Source organism: Fopius arisanus, unplaced genomic scaffold (genome assembly GCF_000806365.1).
Source record: "Fopius arisanus strain USDA-PBARC FA_bdor unplaced genomic scaffold, ASM80636v1 scaffold00015, whole genome shotgun sequence".
NCBI lineage: Eukaryota > Metazoa > Arthropoda > Insecta > Hymenoptera > Braconidae > Fopius > Fopius arisanus.
Genome location: NW_011887754.1, coordinates 234,402 through 254,318, shown reverse-complemented (window position 1 = coordinate 254,318; position 19,917 = coordinate 234,402). Strand labels below are relative to the sequence as shown.

General features: G+C 41.5%; 1 protein-coding gene across 2 annotated transcripts; it reads left to right on the top strand.

Moving 5' to 3' along the window:
• The first annotated feature begins 8,628 nt into the window (after positions 1-8,628).
• LOC105263420 (histone-lysine N-methyltransferase 2B) lies at positions 8,629-19,556 on the top strand. 2 transcript variants are annotated; one of them, XM_011299627.1, is made up of 9 exons: positions 8,629-8,787; positions 12,298-12,433; positions 12,772-12,946; positions 13,066-13,355; positions 13,442-13,622; positions 14,087-14,122; positions 15,846-16,049; positions 16,349-16,430; positions 17,348-19,556. In XM_011299627.1, exons 1-9 carry the CDS (start codon positions 8,781-8,783, stop codon positions 18,859-18,861), a joined length of 2,625 nt encoding a protein of 874 aa, XP_011297929.1. In that variant the 5' UTR covers positions 8,629-8,780; the 3' UTR covers positions 18,862-19,556. The 2 variants fall into 2 exon arrangements, with proteins under 2 accessions (XP_011297929.1, XP_011297930.1); XM_011299628.1 differs by lacking the exon at positions 14,087-14,122.
• Positions 19,557-19,917: the final 361 nt, after the last annotated feature.

Genomic DNA, 19,917 nt, shown 5'->3' with positions numbered 1-19,917 from the left:
TACTTGAAATAAAGGGGTCACATTATCCGGATCGATGTGATATCTTTAAATATATTTTTGCGGTGAGATATATCTTTTCGTGTGTGTTGGTTATAATTTTTATCAATAAAAATCTAATAATTTCTTAATCAGTTGACAGTTGCCATATTTAATAAGAATATATGTTAACCGGCGGTAATTTGGGACTCATCGGGAGCGCAAATTGCGCGAAGAACTGTTACCCAGTGTTCGATCTAATCAGGGAGGATGGTCGTTTAATAAACCAAAGGGTGAACTGTTAAAAAGCCAGCAGGTACGAGGGCGATGGATAAAATATGCGATCAACATTTTTCGTAATTTCACGGTAAGGGGACAAATGGGGCATTTAATATTCACTGACGATTATTCCCGTTGACCCTGGGCATTATACCGCATGCGGTAATTAACTCGGGATGTTGATCAGAATCGTAGCAGGTGAATTCCCCTCGGTTCTCGGCCCCGAGTTATGTCAGTTATTTTTTCCTCCCGAAAAAGCAAAGATTTCCTTCCTCCGGAAACTCGAAAAAAAAAATTAAGAGAATTGCTTCTCAGTCTAGGAAATTATTCCCCAAGATATTTATTCAGAAATGAATTTCCGCCGGTGTTTTCGATAATTGCGGGCGCAATCATCCGCAATTATCAAACAAATTCATCAGCTGTAATAAACCGAAGTTACTGGGAATAATTGCCTCTAAGTAGGCCACTCGTGGTGATTGTTACCTGTAAAATGAGCTCAAGTAGTCATGTCTCATTGTCCGGAGTTCTGTTTCCACACGTTTGGAACGTGAAACCGAAGTGTTCGGCGGGAGAGTCAGACACATTACCGGCTGTCATGGGGCATTACTCCTCGGTGATGCCTTCACTCGTACAAACTAGGGACTTTCCCCATTCCCGACTACATTTATGGACTCTTCGTCGTCTATTACTCGGGTTAACGCACCGGAGTCTAGTTATTTATTTCCTTCACGCCTCATAATGCAAAACTCTTATTTTCACTAGTCAAACTCGGGTACTGGAGTTTATTGCGCGGTTCAATGTGATCGAGAGGGAATTTTTCACTTCAACTTGTAAATATCGAGTGGAAAGATATTTTCCCAACAAGTGATTTTATTCACCCAAAAATTATTTGCCATGAGCCACTCGCGGAATATGCCCAACTCGATTTAAAAAATCGGCCAAACATCGGTACTTCAAGTGAAATCAAGCGTTTGCCTGGTGCAGCTCTCAAGTTTTCAGCACTCGTATTTTTTTTTCCTCAGGGTGATGAAAAAAAAAAAAGAATGTTTATTTGAAAAAACGAGTGAAAGTGCATCTGTCGAGGGGTGTCGGCGGCACAGAGAGCCGCTCGGTTGACACTCGAAAAACCTCCTTAGACACACGTATACCCCAGCATGAGCCAAAGCCAGGGGAGGAGAAGGTTGAGTGACAAAGAGGGGAAGTGTGACGGTAGCCAAGTCCTCATTAGCGCATTCCGGTACGACACCCGCGACTCAAAGCGTCGTAAAAACAGCTGAGATGTAGCAAGGCGTCGCGACGCGCGAGCGACGACTTCGAATTTCAGAAGGATTTCAAGGGATTTCACAAATTGCGTGATATAACACCAATTGACGAATAAAATACTAGATGCCTGTTATTTATCGGAATTCGGTGGATGGAAGTGGAAGTCGTTCCAATCAATTATCACCTCGACACCGTTGGAATTAATTCGACAGTTATCCCGAGGTGGGAGTGGCAAAAAGGGGGCAATAAATAACCCCGGGATGAGCTTGTTTATAAATAAGTAAATCCGAGAGATTTGTCGCACGTCATGCCGATCAAGCCGTTGACGAGACGTGAGTGCGATGGGGAGATGAAAAGACCTCGACGCATACTGAAAAGGGCCGCTCTTGGATATGCTGCACTATTCGCTGAGCGCTAATGATGCCCCGGGGCGTGCAAAGCTATCGGAAAAACCGATTTTGAAAAACCTAAGTGACGCCCATAACTGGCGGCCAACAGTGTTGCCTGCAATGACCCTATTAGCCGAGTCTTGCCGCTCTTCAGAGGACTTGCTCATCCGGTAGCACCTCCTCACCGGGTACACAAAAAAAAAATCACGATAAATGAAACGTTAGCCTTCTCCTTTTTTCCTGTTTTCTTGATCTATTGGGAAATTCACTCTGACAATGGAAAAACCATCATTCTACTGAAAATTACAATTTTTTCGTTGAATTTAATTCCTAATTCATGAGGAGAATCGACGATTCTCGAGAAACGGCAAACGACTTCCTCCAAGGTTACCCCAATTTTTTTCAATTAAAAAATCCAAGTAAATATTGCATAATGCCAATAAAAATTATCAGAACAATACCCCAATTTTGTTGTTCCTTAATGTCGGCACGAGAGATTTGATCGATTTGTCCTCAAGGTAAATTGCCGGATCATTGGGACGAGGAGGTTGGGTGTCTCGATTACGTGAAATTGCGCAACGAAAAATCCACAGATTTCTCGGAAAGCCGGCGGAAGCCAGTGTTTTGCGATTATAATGTATGAAAACGAAAAGAAAAAAATAATCCCTCACAGGGGATTTAGATAATACACATCAATCTTATTCCGGACGCGGAGAAACCGCGCGTTACCCTCTCTCCTGTTCTCTCCTTATCCAGTAAACTGTTTTTTGTGCCTCATGAGTCGGTATAAAACGCATATCCGGCGCCAGGGCAATGTGGAAGCCAAAGGCGGGACCCACCTGCCACCTTCTTCGGGGTCTCTTATGCATCGCTGATAATAATAACGCACACCCGCGGTGTTGCGGATCGCCACTCATAACAGACGAGCTACACACGCATAGGCATTGAGACGAGAGTTTTACGAGACAGTGGCACGCAGATCTGTCCCAAATTTACGTACTCGAGAAGAGAGAAAAAAAAATAATTAAACATTAAACAAAGAGCAGTACGAAAATTTGGGGAGAGAGATTGAGGGATAAATTTTCCGGAATTGTCGAGAGACACTTTGGCAAGACGCCACCCAGTTTGTCTACGATCTCACACTGTGTCTGCATCGAGTGATCGATGGACCTTTAAATACTCTACAATACCCCGAAGTGCCAGCGGCTCATTACCCCCCGCGTGATTTACTATTTATTATACAATTTTAATTGACTGTTATTCCGTTTTCCCGGAAAAATTCAACCCTAGGGCACTGCGATGATGAATGCCTCGTGTTTGAGATATTTTTGTTAACCTGAGAATATTCCCGCTTATCTAGAATTTTAAGGGTGATTTTTCCAGAAATAAGAGGGTTGCATCAAGCAATGAAGTGATTGATTTGATATTTTTTCGTTTTACTGACTATAGTGAAATGATCAGAGCGGGGGAAACCGAATAAATAATTGAGTGAATGAATGATTGAATTTTCATTGTTATAGCTTTGAGAGGAAATACCACCGGATAATTGTCGATTGAATTGATTTAAAGTGCAACTAGGAAAAAGCGAGCGGTTGGCTCATTGATGGTTGGTCGGTGGATCTGAAAGACTACCTCTTCCCATTGAAGTCACGGAGTCTTCATGGACGGTGGGAAAAATTGTCGAGTGTTATAGATCACGAATGCGTCTCGACGACTGCGTGTATGCACAGGTTGGATACTTTGGAGTAGGTGTTCCGTAACGACAGGGGAGGTCTCGATGGTCTCACGCGTGCTACGATGTCTCACACGCGAAGGTAAGCTCGATACGCCAAGTCAGCGACGCTAATGTTACGAGGAGATTATGATAACCAAAATGCTGGTTGCCTCCATAAATTTCAATATGTCAGACAGAGCCATTTGCACCTGAAACTTTTCCCTCACACTGAGAGAAATATTGAATAAAAATTATGAAAGAGTTACGCACTTTTTCATTGAAGTTGAATAAAATGTAACTCATCTGCGATATTTGCATGATTAAAATTTCAATCCCCCGAAATAGTGGTAATTGAAATAATGAAAGTAAAATACGCGTCGATTCAGAGAAACAGCAATCACGATGATATTAATTCCTCACCGCTAAGACGCGAAACACGCTATTTTAGATAGGGAAGAATGCCACGAATGTTAATCCAAATGGAAGCAGTTAATTGCAATGGCAAGACCATCTATCTAAATGGCAATCATAAGGGCAAAAGTGCGCATTAATGTTCTTCACGGCCCTGGATTTTGATAATAATTCAGATTGCATCGGCTCGCTCCTCGCTCTCCTCACTCCTGTATTTCCCCTCTCCCCTCTCCCTACAACTTGGAAAAAACGCAACTTGAGTTTTCTTCACGCTTTGCTTCACTTGCCCCATCGTCGCAGGATGCACTGGTGAAACAGGAAAAATTCCCCTGACCGAGCGTTTTCCTTATTTACATATCAATTTCACCGGTTGTTAACGACTTTTCTCGGGTTTTTGGAAAAAAACGGGGAGATAATCGGTTTGAGCAATTCGTACGACACTAGAGCGAAAGGAAACTGACGCGAGTTCACACGAAATTTGACGCACGCACGCAATATCTCCCACAATTGCGCGAGCCCTCAATTACAAATCGTTTTCCCTGAATATGATCGGCAAGAAATGGAGAGACGGGTTGCACTTAATCGCAATTGCAAGAGCAATTCCCAGAAAAATCATTTCGAACAAATGACTTGAGGCGATTGCTATCAGACCTTCCGGAGACGTGCGTATGTAATTAAAAATAAAAATGAGTCGATGGTACTAGCGGAGGCATTCGCCTCGATGTTTGTAATTAATTACTCTCCCCGGATAGGACTGAAAATTCTTGATGTATTAATCGCGGCTTCGATTATCGCCCCATCATGTTCACTTTCGTTTATCTCAGAACAAACTTGAACTTCCTCTGAGAAATTTTTCTCAGGGGCCCGCTATCACCCCAGCAAGAGCGATTTTTTCCGGTTTCCAACCTTTCGCCGAATGACATTTTTATCCCCAAAACGTCCGACTCGAAAGCCAGAGATCATGAAGATAACGGACGAGTCAGCGGAGGAATGAGAGCTCCGAGGTTGTAACCCGGGGCCAGATATGGTTTTAGATGAGAAAGACCCATGGACCTGTTCTCCGTGTTAACAACCGAAACTCATAAAGACGTTAAGTGGGCCTTTTGAGAAAACCAGGAGATTCCTTCGGTTGTCTGCCCAGCGTTTGGACACACTCGAGGACCATATAGTTCTCGAGTTTTATTTTTATCGGTTTATTTGTATACCTCCGGGGGAAGAAGAAAAAAAAAATTTTGAATTAAAGTGTTGTAAATTTCCAGCCTCCTGACTCGAATGAAGACATTTTTAAAACGAGTTCTTACCCGGCCCATTGTAAAATTCTGGTCTCAATATTCAATTTTATTCAGAGTCGGAGAGAAGTTGAAAACAGAAAATAATTCGCACGAAAAAGCCGGGGAAAAACAAGAACAAGAACTCCATTTATGCGAACCGAGGAAAAAGTTTAGGAGAAATTGCGGGACAAGTCACGTAATCGGGAGGCGGATTTTTATTTCCATCATTTTTCCGGAAATTCAAAAAAAATTTATATGGCGAAAGATTTTTTTTTCCTTTCGTAAATTTCGGTAATTTGGAATGTCATTTTTGCCAACGGCCAGTATTTCTGAATTTTTAAAGAATAAATCGAAAATTTTCAATTTTCAAGATTTTTCAATCTTCAACGCCTGATGTCTATCGCCAGAACAATGATACATAAAAAAAGAAAAAACATCATTCTGATGGTAATTTTAGTGAAATTTTTCTCTCCATGTAAAACAAACTGATTTTAATTTCCGGAAACACCGGTATTTTCGTCATGGAATTGTCTGGAGGTTTTTTATAGAAATAAATCTATCACGGATTTGAGATATGTCACTGCGGGGTAGATCAAAGGAATTGAACAAGATAGAGAGATACTGAAATTTGGTCATCTGTTTCCCGAGTGACAGCTTCACTTCTCTCATTCGTGGAACCTTGTTCAGAGGACAACACTAAAACTGACCTGTCGATGGAAAAGTGGGGAGATTTGTCCAGGAAGTCCTATTCCATTTCACTTCAATTTTTAATACCTGCACTGATGAACAATTACGCGACAGGTTTTCCATCGGCCAACAAATATTAACTTGAAATTCCACTCAATCATATTACCGAGAATAAATAAATTATATGAGTTTGCACAACGGCACAGAATTAATTCTTGATATTCATTCATTATTACCAGTATTTTTACTACAAAAAAAGAAAAAACTTCCTGTACATAATCCTTGCAACTGAATAAATCAGCCATTATAATATTCAATAACCAATTAATTGAGTTACCCTAACCAAAAAAAATTGGAATCATAAATCGAAACGATTCCAAATTTCCATTTCAAAGCAAAAAAATGTGGGAAATCAACGGACACGGCCTACTCATTAAAATGAAAAAGTTTTTCGCTAAACACAAGATCGCACGATCATTATTGCAGGCTCTGATTTACACAATAAAATCCACCAACACAGAAACATCAATAAGAGAGGAATAATGAAGAGAAAAAATCACCCCACTGTTCAATTGCTATGAAAATAAGAGGCGTTTCAGGGGGTTCTCCATGACGATACCGTCGATTTCCCAGGGTGTTGTTGCAACTAGAGTTTTAACGTGTCTGGGCCCCTGACTAGTGTCAAATAAATTCGTGGTTCCACGGCTGAATGGTGTACCAAGTACGATATGGGTGTGTTTAACGCTGTTGGGGGCCAAGTGCAACAATATTACCGATCCCTGAGGCACGTCAAAGTCAACTCGCACGCTGCGCCCGTTTCAGGCGTTGTTACTGTGTGAATTTCAACGGGAGATCTTCCACTAGCTCTTTATACGCTTTCAACAATTTAAAAAAAAATTGTGAAAAGGAAATCGTAATTAGCATTGGGATGATTTCGTTATTACCGAACGCAGTGTATCCGCGATTCTGTTACACTGAGAAAAATTCACAGAATATGAGAAGAAATATTTTTTCTCGTATTGGGAAATTTTTTGGGTTTGCATAACTGGAAAATTTTTTTTTAAGAGTAAGAAATATTTTTTTCGCGTTGGCCTAATACGGTGCCCACAATATTGTGGAGCAATGACTCGAAAAATCCGGGAATGCCGAAGGATTCACCGGAGGACCATCGACTTTTATATTTTCTCTGTGTACGCAGTACGTTCCCATACCGCACGCTTCTCCACCTCATTCTCATCCTTCCAGCACATCTCTCCTCATGGCCCTCCTTATCTCCCCCGCCTAATCTGCTGCCGGTGGCAATTAAATCCGAGGTGTCCCATAGTCCAATGGAAACCTATCGATTCGACGAGTTTCGGGGATATATGTACCCCGCGAGGGACCATATCGCTCAATCTGGGAATCCCAGGGAACAGGAGGTACCTCGAAAGACTCGAGTGTACCATATGGGGAGTTGATAAAATTTTTTTTTTTTCATCATTTTATTTTTTTCACCCAAATCACCGAGAGAAATCACGGGAGGTTAAGGACAACTCCCGTCGATCCGGCAATTTTTTTTCTTCACCCATTCCGCTTGTGGGGCGCAAAAAAAAAATTGATTATAAGTCTAGTATCGACAAGACATGAGGATCTCGAAAGAATGAGAATCCATAATTATTGAGTGCCGGTCTCCTCCATCCCCCATGATCGTTACTTTTTTCCGATAATTGTTTTTTTTTTTATCCTACCCACCTCTGGTTTTTCATTCTCTCGTTCTACCTCTGTCTCGACGAGAGGGCGAGAGAAAAAAATCGTCCACTCGCAGCCTAGCATTATCGCCTTGAATCAACAAAGCCCCAAGCCACTCGTTCGCCACTCGAAAACCCCCTTTAGATGGAAAAGAGAGAGAGAGAGAGAAAAATCGGCTGGAGGCAGAACGCCGAAGGGATTCTAATAGAGGGTCTTCGCTTAATGACCGACATCTCTTCCCAGAGGCACCCAAACCGAATGTCATTGCAGAAGATTCGATAACGTCAGGGGCCCCTGGCATCCTCCTTTTTTTTTCCGCTTCAACTTATAAATCGAGAATTATATTAATTATCCCGGATTATAGATGCACGCGCATGTTTGCGCTCGGTTATTTTCGCGGTGTTCTTTTTACGGTGGTTTTATGCCGGTGAATCAACTCCCCGGTACGCGCCACTGAATCCGAGTGCTCATTATATCGCTACCCCATCGATAATTATATTCATTACGAAATAAAAAGCGGGAGCTCACGGAATTACAGGGGACTGGATACAATCCGATTTTCCCATATCTCCGTTGCATTTCGGAGTCATTATCACTGGTTATCGCCCATAGACCGTACAATCTCCAGTTAAAATTAAATATAAAAATGATTCCGCTAAGTCACCCAAATGAAATCCTATTGATTATTCAATTAATCGAATAAGATAATCTGTTTTATCCCCGGAGCGTCGATAATAAAAATTCCGTCGGTGACTTCAGAAGAGAAGTAAAAAAATAATCAGCTGACAGTAATGTGGTGTTTTTTTTACCCAACTGTTGGTATAGAGGGATGTTATTGTTAATTTTATCAGTAAGTCGGTGAATAAAATTTCTACAGCATCAGCACTCGCCAAATATCTTGAGATGAACGGAGGGCCCTGATTCCATTCAGTCACGCACTCGTATAACGACGACGACGGGAGACACACGTTTTGACGAATCGAGAAAATAGTTTGCTGTAATTGTGACTTGTGCTGGGTGTTCATTGAGAAAGGCTAATCACAACTGAACGATCCGTCCGCAATGGGTGGTAAGTTGTCAATGAATAACTATAAACTTTTCTGTCATTATTCCGATAAAAATTCACGCGTGAACCCCGAATTGATGAAACACCGCCCCTTGTAACCGGTCTTCCATGGCCTTCAGACATAAACGATGCAGAGGGATCATTGAAACGATCAGCGAATTCACTTAAATCGCAAGTGATTCTGCACAACACAATTCCTCAGTTGCATTTGCTCCCGAATATTTTAGACCGCTCCCCACAATTCTTCGTCACTATTTTTTATTTCTCATTCTATCTCTTCTTGTTTACGCGAAATTGAATTTTATGATTCATGATTTCATTTACACGCGTTCCCGCTCATTGCGCGATTAATTCAATGCGCTTGCGCTGACGCGAATGGATGAATTAGCATTCGGATGGGCGAATTCGTGCGCATAAGTCAAGGGCTATTGGAGTCAATGGATTTTTTTTTTCAGTTAATAGATCTTTCAGGCAAAAATGGAAGAGATTATGTAAAAAAAATTATTGGTGTTTTCCCCTCATTCGAATTCCGTGGAGAGCCTGAACCGCAGGATTCGACGGCTTTTTATGTCTCGTGTGTTTCAAGAATTTACACGTTAATTTTAGATAAACGCAGCGAGCGTCTGCAAGAGGCGAGAGCCGGGTATATTTTAAACCCTGGACTTGTCGGGATAAATCAACTCGGGTATTTTTTATAAATAAATTTCGTATGATTGAATCGTGAATCCTACCCGGATGATTATTTTCCGCATCGTCGACGTGTGCGTGGATTAATGAACAGTTAATATGTTGCATGAAACTTATACAACTGACAAATAACAATTGGCACGTGTTGCAAATAAAATACTCTCAGCCGATTATCCGTAACTAATGCCCCGTCCGCAAATGCCGGATTAATCAACTCTCCTATTCAATATTCTATTCCAAAATCTATTCAAGATTAATTCTCCCTTTTCAGCATCACTAAAGAATTGTGCAACAATTCGAATAATCGATGGCTCCACTTAAAAATGTCCCTGAATTTTCCTGACGATGACCCAGAATTTTTTTGACTTTATTTTTTTTTTATTTTATTGAATTCCGGAATTCAATAGCGAAGCGACGCAAAATGACAAGTTGATGAAATTAATGAGCGAGTTTGCGAAGAATATTTCTGAATGTGAGAGAAATTTTTATAGATAGCTCAGTGTGCTTTCAAATTTTCAACCAATTTTTGGAAAGTGTCAAGTGGCGTTTTTTAATGGAGATAGCAATGAATGTTTTAACGATGTATTTTAAAATAATTCTCTACTGTGCGGTAGGGAGTGAAGCGTCTGGCGCATGAAAAAGCCACCCTAACGGAAGTCGCAAACTGACAATAAGAAGTACTTGACTTGGTGACAAAGTGCACGAGTTCGCCTTGCAAATCCTGGAGTGCTATTATGAGAGTACCCATGGATAGCGGTTTGTGCGTAAATATAAACCCTTGGAGTCGACGCCAGGTCGTCGCGACATTCGGCATCTCAAGTTTCCTCTTGGTATCATAATATGTCCATTCTCTGGACAGAATAAAAGAGCCAGTTGTCCTGTTCCCGATGCCTCCAATTACATCAGTGAAAATTCATTAATATTCCACCGACAATTGAACACAATTGAAAATATATCTATCATATATCCCAGATATACTCTGGACCAAAAACGCACTGTCCCATAAATGTCACAATTTCGCATTTTTTTGCGCGCGAATCAATTTTAAAAAACTGCGATTGCTATCCAATATCACAGGAATCGAAGCGAGAACGGGAGGAACGAATTACGAAGAAAGAAAAAGGGTGAATTGTCCATTCGAAATTGGAACACCTTCAGCACTGCATGATTCTAAATATACGTCCCACCAATTTGACCCACGCTAATCTGAACTTATCAAGGTCTTTGTCGTGGAGATGAATCGAGTCTCGCTCTAGTTTTTTTATCATCACATGCGCCGGTTGTAATTCAATCTCACGTACGGAGCTATTGCAGACAACCGTTAGTTTGGCTCATTGTTCGTCGATGGAGGTCTGTCCTTTGCCGGAGTTTCCTCTTCCAACTGGAAGTCCACCTTTTCCCCTAATTAACCCACTCCGATTATAAATCATAGACACGCGCGAAGAAAAATCAACAGCAAAATTTATTCTGACATTGAATAAGTTGCATCTGCCATTGGCAAAGTCGTGAAAGCATTTCGCGAGAGGAATTAATCCTCAATTTTGACCACGGGCATATCACGTGGGTCCCACATAAGCAGATTACTCTGTTATCGCTGATAAGAGGAAGTTTTGGAGAAACTAGTCGACTTTCTTGCGCGAATAGACTCATGATTGAAGTTAGGGGAGGTCAAGAATTCGACAATCCAATGAAGGATTAGGTAATTTCGAGGGAAAATCCCAATCATTTTGAAAACGGACAAAATTCTTCACAGACGAGTGGATATTCCAAGAATGTTCCCCAGGAAATTCGAAGAAAATGTTGTGCACTCAATTTTTCAATCGCAAGTGGCGAAAAATCAGAGAGCACATGTTTAAGAATGTTTTAACTGAAGTAATGCACGTTGTGCTACCGCCAAGAATACGACAGCCTCCTACACATTGTACGTTAATTTACACGTGTCTTATTGCGACTGAAAGACAGTCAAGTTTCAAATGACGCACTCGAGTGGACGGTACATAGTATCGATTAACCGATCAATTGCCCTGCGATTATTCCAATGGATCAACAAAAGCGCAGAGACTTGTCTTCGCGGGGTCTCATTGAATCGCAATGACGAATTCCCACAGACAAATTAAGAGTCAATCGAATTAAAGGGGATCGAGCTGATAAAGTCGAGGTGATGAATCCCCAGGAGGCGGGGAATTAACTAGAGATGTATAAATATATCAAATATTGGATCTCTGCCACATCAACTTCCGCAGCATCCCCTTTCTCCTTTTGAAAATATTCTCATTCTCTTGTTCTCTCTCTAATTTTCAATTTTCCGTTTTAATACGGTTTGAAAATATTTTCGCCGATGAACTGACTGATGTAACAGAGAAAACACAAGTTTTTGCAACGTCAGACGGTTAGACGTGATATATTTAGAATTAGAGATATGAATCGATTAGGAGCCATTGAGTGATTTTTTTTTTCTTTAGGAAGTCAAATTATATAATGACTCGATAGTCGTGGGGAACGCTGAACTCAGTGTTATCTGGACAGTGGCGCAAATATACCGGGACATTGACACTCGAATTTATTAGATTTTTCATGCAGATTTTTAATTTAAGTGAAGATGCGGGGTTAAGAAAGCTGGAGGTTGAAAAAAATTCTATACTGCAGGGAAAACACGTCCTGAATTTTTAAACAAATAGGAAAATTGTTTACGTTGTGATGAAATTTCAGTGGTACCATTCTGGTCGCATGAAGTGAACAATTTTTTTAAGAGTTCCAGTTTTCTTTGCAATTTGATAATTTTATTTGCTTTTTGGAGCGCTTTTTATGATTCATCTATGATTTCAGGGTTTGCATGGGTCACATTGGCCACCAATGACTCGTACTCTCTTGGAGCACTTGTCTTAGCGCATTCGCTGAAACGTGTGGGCACCAAACATGATCTGGCGGTACTCGTCACTCCTGGTGTCACTGGATCCATGAGGTATTGATACAAATTCCGGAATTCTCAGGACCAATTTAAATTTCACGGATTTTTCCTCAGATAAAATTCTATAAAAATTATTTTATAGAAAATTCCGTATTTTTTTCTCGAGTCTAAACGCAAATCCATTCAGATATATATAAAATTTCTCTAATATCAGTTGTGCGTAAAAATTTCAAAGTACTTCGCCAGTGCGCGAAGCAGGGGCTGCCAAGAGCATTAGCCAACAGCGAAAGTGCACTTGACCTTAAACCGCGATTAGCTCACGCGTGTGCAGTCAACTTGCCAATGAATATTCAGGGCCTTGGATTCATCCATCGGTGATTTTTTTTTTTCAGGGAAAAATTGTCAGCGGTCTTCAATCTGGTCCAAGAGGTCAATGTTCTCGATTCGAGGGACGAAGCGAACCTTGCGCTTTTGGCTAGACCTGAGCTGGGGATCACTTTCACGAAGTTACATTGCTGGAGACTGACGCAGTACGAGAGATGTGTCTTTGTCGATGCTGACACTTTGGTAATTGATTTGCAGTCGCACAGGGAAAAATGTTTCTCAATATTGCAAAAGGGTTGTAAATATCTTCAAGAGAATTTTTACTGGATACTAGAAATATTTTCTCGCTGTGTGGAATTCAGGTGGTGAGGAATTGTGACGAGCTATTCGAACGTGAGGAGCTGTCAGCAGCTCCCGACGTAGGCTGGCCAGACTGCTTCAACTCTGGAGTATTTGTGTTCACTCCGTCCCAACAGACATTTGCGTCATTAACAGCGTTCGCAGCATCGAAAGGGTCCTTTGATGGTGGTGACCAGGGTCTCCTGAATTCCTACTTCAGCGACTGGGCACACAAGGACATTTCCAAGCACCTGCCCTTCATCTACAACATGTGTTCGACAGCGAGCTACTCTTATCTCCCCGCTTACAAACAGTAAACGTTCATTCCGTTCCTCAATTGACCTCATCCACGGGAATTGTTCCTTCATCGATATCTATTCTCTATTGTTTTGTACGAAGGTTCGGAGATGATGTCAGGATCATCCACTTCATCGGTAGCACGAAGCCCTGGCTCCAGTGCTTCGACTCCCTGACCGGCCAGGTTCAACCCACCCCAGGGACCCATCACCTCCAGCCCCTTCTTCAACTCTGGTGGAACATCTTCTGCGAGAGCGTTCACGGCCAGTTATCACCAGTCATGGTAAGTTCCCCCCCCCGAATAAATCAATTACCGTCTTTCAGCGCAGAGAGAAGAGAATTCTTATATCAAGAAAAAAAAAACACTCGTCTCAAAGAACATTTTAATTTTTCACTGAAATTCTTCGGAGGAGTGATATACATTTTTAACTAAAAATTTTTCGCGATATTGACTTCTAAAATAACTACAATATAACTTCAATTGAAAATTGAGAAATATAGATTGAAATTTCAAAATCAAAATATTGAAATGAGCGAAAAAGTTGTGTTTGAAAGATGTGCAGACGTCAGATTCTGAAATATTCTGGAGACAAGTGATTTTTTTTTTTTTTTTTGAAACCAGCATTATTTTTTTTTATGTGGAGCTACATCGAGTGATGATTTATCCTAGTTAAGATTTGATACATTGTACTGACAAAATTGGCCTGACAATTGTAATGCTTACCACCCTTTTACTGATTTCGCAAGCTAAGCAATGACCACGGGGACACGCGTTACCGCGAGGTAAGAGATAATTAAGAATATTCGATAGTTTCTCTAGATTCTCCTAGATTTTCTCACGATTAGAACCGCCAATTAGTGGCTCTTCGCACCGCTGCAAACGCCCCGACGAATTTCATTCATGTTTATCTATCACGTCTTATTCACTGTCCCGCTCTGGTGGGTGTCAAATTGGCAGGATTATACAATTTTCTAAAAATATTTTATATACAAAAACAAACTGCGCACCGTCGTCGAATTATTTCTGATTTTATTTCAAAATCATCGACGCACGGAATCAACTATTTTTCTCGTATTAAAACCGATTACACGCTTTTACGCAATTTCACGTTCGTCTTGAATTTTCGCTTATTGCGTGAATTAAAGATCGCATTTTTTTTATTTGAAGAATTTGTAGTTGAATTGGATTCTCTACAGATTGAAAAATGAAATGTATTACAAGTGATTGATGAAATCCATTTAAATTCTAAAACAAAATAGCTGGATGTACTTTGAACCCTCGTACCTCCCTCGAAAATCCCAACTGCTGATCATTCTATGATTTTTTGCGCATCATGCGACCTGCGTGAATTAGTACAGTACTAGTTAATGGTGTATTGGGACTAATGGGTTCAAGGTGTCCTCCTACTATATTTGTTTCACATTTCTCTGAGTTAATGAATGTTTCGATTCTGTGACTAATAGACTTAGTGTGCATTTTTTTCTGTTTTGGCATGACATGCTTGCATAGGCCAGCACAACTTTGGCTCAGTGGCACGATATCCTCCTCCCCATGTCCCCAATACCCATTAACACAAGACACCACGTCTTCCACGACGCGACTGACCGAACGACCGACGAAATTGACGAGGCGGAGCCCGATTTCTCGCAGTTCAGAGACCCCTGGGACGATTACACTCGAGATAAAGAATTAAATCAGCCTGGGTATCATTACGAGGGTCATAAAGACCAGTTTCCAACGCATCATCACACTTCCGTTCCCTCTGAGTCTGACCAGAGTCATTACCAAGGTCATTCACTTGTTGAAAATACTCAGGGGCACCAAGATGAATCTCCAGTTCACTTGGGAGTAATTGGGGATCATTTGGGGGCTGACACCAGATCCCCATCCCATGAATTTTCTCATCATCATCCCCAGATGCAAACTCATCATCATATTCATGAAGAACAAAACACCCACAGACATCACGAAAATCTTCAGTGTAAACAAGAATCAAATAATTCGCATAGTCAACCCCATCAGGACTCATCACCACCCAATTTTCAATCAATCGAATATCGAAGCCCTGATTGCAGTCATGAAGACAATCGCGAGAATCAATGCCACGAAGATCCCCTCAACCGATTGACAGATTTCCCTGAGCACCGAGAAAATAATGATTTCTGTCGAAATGATTCATCTCACCACACACCTGACAGATTGAAAGGTCAATCTGATGACAGTAGAGTCTTATCAATAGACGATAGCACATTCCATTTCCAATACCAATCCTCTCTAATATCCACAAGCACGACAACGCACACAGAGATACATTCCGGGGATGTTGACACTCTCGATGTAAGTACTAACTACGTGAATGTCATCAGAATCTCCCAGAATAGCCTTGAATCTCGCACTGCATTTTTCATTTTTGTTTGAGCACTTCAATGACTTTTAATTAATCACAGAGTCACGGGTCGATTTGACTAGTAATAATATTCTGGTGGTTTTAAATAATTTCGGTAGACTGGCATCGCGGGTGCACTGGCCCAGCTGACACTCGGGGAATCTAGGAGTCCGGAGCAAATCGCTCTCGAGGAGCACATGCGGAAGTACAGCTGGGAACAGGGGCAAATAGATTACATGGGACGCGATAGCTTCGACAACATCTGGAAGAAAATATGCACGACCATCGATACTGCACCGACGAAGGAGAAAACTCCACCAAAAGTAAATCTATCCGAATGTCTTTCATTTCTAGGGATCAAACAAAATTTGAGGAATAATTCAATAGCGAAGAAGCAAAGAGTAAATCTCTTTCGGAGAATGGAATGACAGCTGCTGGGACGTATTTTGAATCACTGAGAGAATATATCATAAAGACCTCAGACCTCAGAGTAGTAGCGCATCATTATTCAGTGTTATTTAGACACTGTGGAAGTACTTTAAGAGAACGTTTTATGTACAACTGTAAATTCAGTTAAAAATATGATGATTCTTTGATATGTATAATAAATGTTGTTCTTCAGGAAGTAACTCCTCCAGTGGATGACGAAAAAGCCCCAGAGCTTCCTACCACTGCGACTACAGTTCCACTAGCGAAGAAAGCGGGTACGTAATTTATTCAAAAAGCCGATAAACCAATTAATGGGAGACCAAAATTGTGCAGTGGCACTTGAAGAACTGAGAAGTTTGTTAATAATTTTGAGAAGAAAAGCCTACGATTTGAAAGCCCAATAAAAACTGAGAGAATGAAATTGAAGTAGAGATAATCATTGGATCGAATATGAAGTGCTGACAAGCCATTAACTTCGAGACAAATGCTTCAAATTTTTGTTTGTTATGGCATGTTTGAGTTTTTTGGTGAATATAACGGGTAACTAAGTGAGATTGACCATTCAAATTCACTTGCGTAGGACGATTATTCGGGTGGACACATTTAATTAAGTTTGAGTGTTTGAAACAGGAGCAGAGGAGAGCAATTAACAGACCATGGCGCCATGGCATTGCTACGTCTTGTGTTGTCGTTTTGCTTGACTGGGGTAAATATTTCGACGCTCATCGCTAATACCCAATGCTTGACGAATATTAAAAATGAAATATCAAAATAATCCAAATTACTCGTCCGCACTCATACACAATTTACATGAATTTAATTTCACATCATCAGAATATTCATCTGAATTCAGAGAACTGACTTCACATTTTCGGAAATCTATTCATTGATCAGTTCCTCATCGTTCGAAAATGGATTTGTAAAAATCCGAATTTGAAATAAAAGTATATTCACTCGTCCATCACATCGATTTTTCGAATTTCAAAAACTGCCTGACAGCGCACGATAACGAATCGATTTTCCCCGATGTCATGCTTCCCCGCTGTTCACATGGTGCAACCGCTCCTAACACATAAACCCACCTAACAAAAGCTTCAGACCATCTCGAAACTTGATGAGAGTTCACAAAACAGACTACACGAACTGCTCCTTAAAACCCCGTCATCTCAATTAACAATGATCTCTTATGCAGCTCTAGCTGAAGAAACTGCTCCAGAAGAACCGAAAAAATTACCCCAGGAAACGACATCTATATCCCTTGACCCCCAGCAAACGACCCCAACGGAACAACTGAAGCCGACCGAAAAACAAGAAGAGCCAACGAAATTCCCTGCAGGAGATTCCACTGGATCATCGACTCCGACGACTGAGCAGGCCCCCATCCCCGATATTCTCCGTATATCTGCAGGTCCTCCCCTCTTGCCCCTGACCGCTTCCCCCCCAATCTTATCCCTGACCTCTTCACCCCCAATTCTATCGATCAAAGAGGCTGGAGAGAAAGCCCAAGCATTAACAGCACCACCACCGCCAAAACCGAAATCAGAAAATGAAGAGCAATTGAAAAAAGAAGATATAAGAGAAACGGTAATCCCCTTGGGTTACACCTCCCCTACGACCTTCGAAACCACGACTTCTCTGAATCTCTCAGAGTCAGAGAAGACCCAGGACGTGCCTGAGAGCCCAGTGCCCATCCAGGTAGCCGAATCCGTTCTAGAAGCCGACATTAAAGAGTCCGTCTCAGAACACATCAAACCAGTGACTGAGGAAGCTATATCTTCAATTTCCGCACCTGTCCAGGAGTCTGTATCCGCTGTTGTGGAGACACTTGAGCCTGCGGTGCCAGTGCAGGCCCCACCATCCCTGGAAGCAGTACCCACTCAACCAAATGGCACAGGAGGATTTGATTCTGATGTTAAATCTGATGAAGATGCTCCAGGGATTGCAATTGTACCCGTGGTTGAGGCTGCACCTGCACCAGAGCCTCCAAGTTGTCCTCTTCAGCCTGGAGAAGCCCTCGAGATTACCTCCGTCGAAGAATCTAAAGTTTCTGAGTCTGCTCTAGTCGCTGAAGAAGCCCTCGAGACACTTCCCGAACCCCAGGCGACGATTCCAAAGTCATTGACCCAGGAATTACTACCGGAGGTGCCACCGCTGTCTTCTGAGCCTCTTCAAGACTCATCCCCACCCCGAGACTCTCCCGAAAAATCCCCCGAACCCGTTTCCGAAACCTCTGAGGCCCTGGACTCATCCCAAAAATCAGGAACCCCCGAGAAATTGCCAACCCCAGCGACTCCAACAGTAATCGAGGCAACGCCTCCTACAAGTCCACAATTGGAACTGTCTCAGGATCAGAGTGAGGAGGCGAAAGCCTCGAAGAAGCCTGTGAAAAAATTAGTGAAGAAAACAAGCTCCGAGGAGAAGACAGAGTCGAGCGAAGCCGACGACGTGAAGAAACCAGCGAAAAAAGTTGTGAAGAAGGTGGTGAAAAAACCGAGAGAGGGAGAGGAGGGAGGAGAAGGGACTTCAGAGAAACCGAAGAAGGCAGTGAGAGTTGTGAAGAAAGGATCAAAAGCAGGTGAGACTCTGCAAGCAGAATCATCAGTGCCTGAGACACCGCCACCACCAGGAGACACCCCAGTGCCACCGAAGCGGAAAGCAAAGCCAGGGACTACAAAACCAGTCAAGAAACCAGAGACCGAGCAATGAACAAACTGAGATAATCGATATTTTCTAAGGTTTTTTTTACGCAGCGTTTATATTAATGATATAGTCTTGTGATGGGTCGTTTCTTGGCGGTGTTCAACTAGTCTGTGGTTTTTCTTCGTGTTTTTTATTTACTACTACTGATTAATCCTCCGTTACATGCATCAGTGAATGGAAAAGGGTAATTGAAAGTTCCCAGCAATTCGCAGCAATTAAAGAGTATTGAAACAAATCGAAAGGGCACGTGTGTAACGATGGATGGAGTGAAAATTAATAACTCAGACCTCAAGTAATTTTGTCAGAAAATTCAGACTGACTATCTCAGATCAAAGCGCACATTTGTTTTGTACTAATCGATAAGAGCCCATTCAGTTTCTTCTTTTTCTATTTATGTACCCTAATACCGGAATATTTTTCAGTAAGAGATTTTTCGCACTTGCTTTAATTACCACTCTCCCCTGGCCATCCTAGGTATATTAATTTATGTAATGTAAGGATTTTTATTTCAATCTAGTGAGTGCTTTGGCCTGCCAAACCGAACACTCGTCGTTTCTGTTCTGAATTCATAACGTCAAGTTTGCAACGATTTAATAATGTTAACTATTCATAATAATTGAATATGAGATTGTTGATTGGAGTACGATGCATTCGCGAGATACATACGATTGAATCAATAAAGAGAATTACGTGCAAATTAAGTCTCGAGAGTATTTTGATTCACCTGGAACCTCCAGCTTTCGTGAGGAAAGCTTTTTCATTATACCTCTCTCAATCATTTATTGAATCCCCCGGGAAAGGGGACCAATTGATTTAAAATATTCATCCACTAATTTGGCAATTCTAGGAGATCGTATTCATTTTTCTAATAAGTCAAGCCCGACGAGGCTGTGAGAGCCTCTTTCATTTCAGTGGGGATTACAGAAAGATGAGAAAAATGGATATTTCGGAGATTGAAAAATATTTATGCTACTCGTGAGTAAACTAATCAATTAATTTCCCATCTTTGTTCTTTCCGAATTGAATATAAATAATCATCTACCCAACTCATTGCGTCCCTCC

What these genes read in the sequence shown, in the direction of transcription:
- LOC105263420 (XM_011299627.1), top strand. An exon ending in GCCAGTTATCACCAGTCATG is followed by an intron (nt 13,623 to 14,086) that starts GTAAGTTCCCCC and finishes TGATTTCGCAAG; the next exon opens with CTAAGCAATGACCACGGGGA. An exon ending in GGGACACGCGTTACCGCGAG is followed by an intron (nt 14,123 to 15,845) that starts GTAAGAGATAAT and finishes TAATTTCGGTAG; the next exon opens with ACTGGCATCGCGGGTGCACT.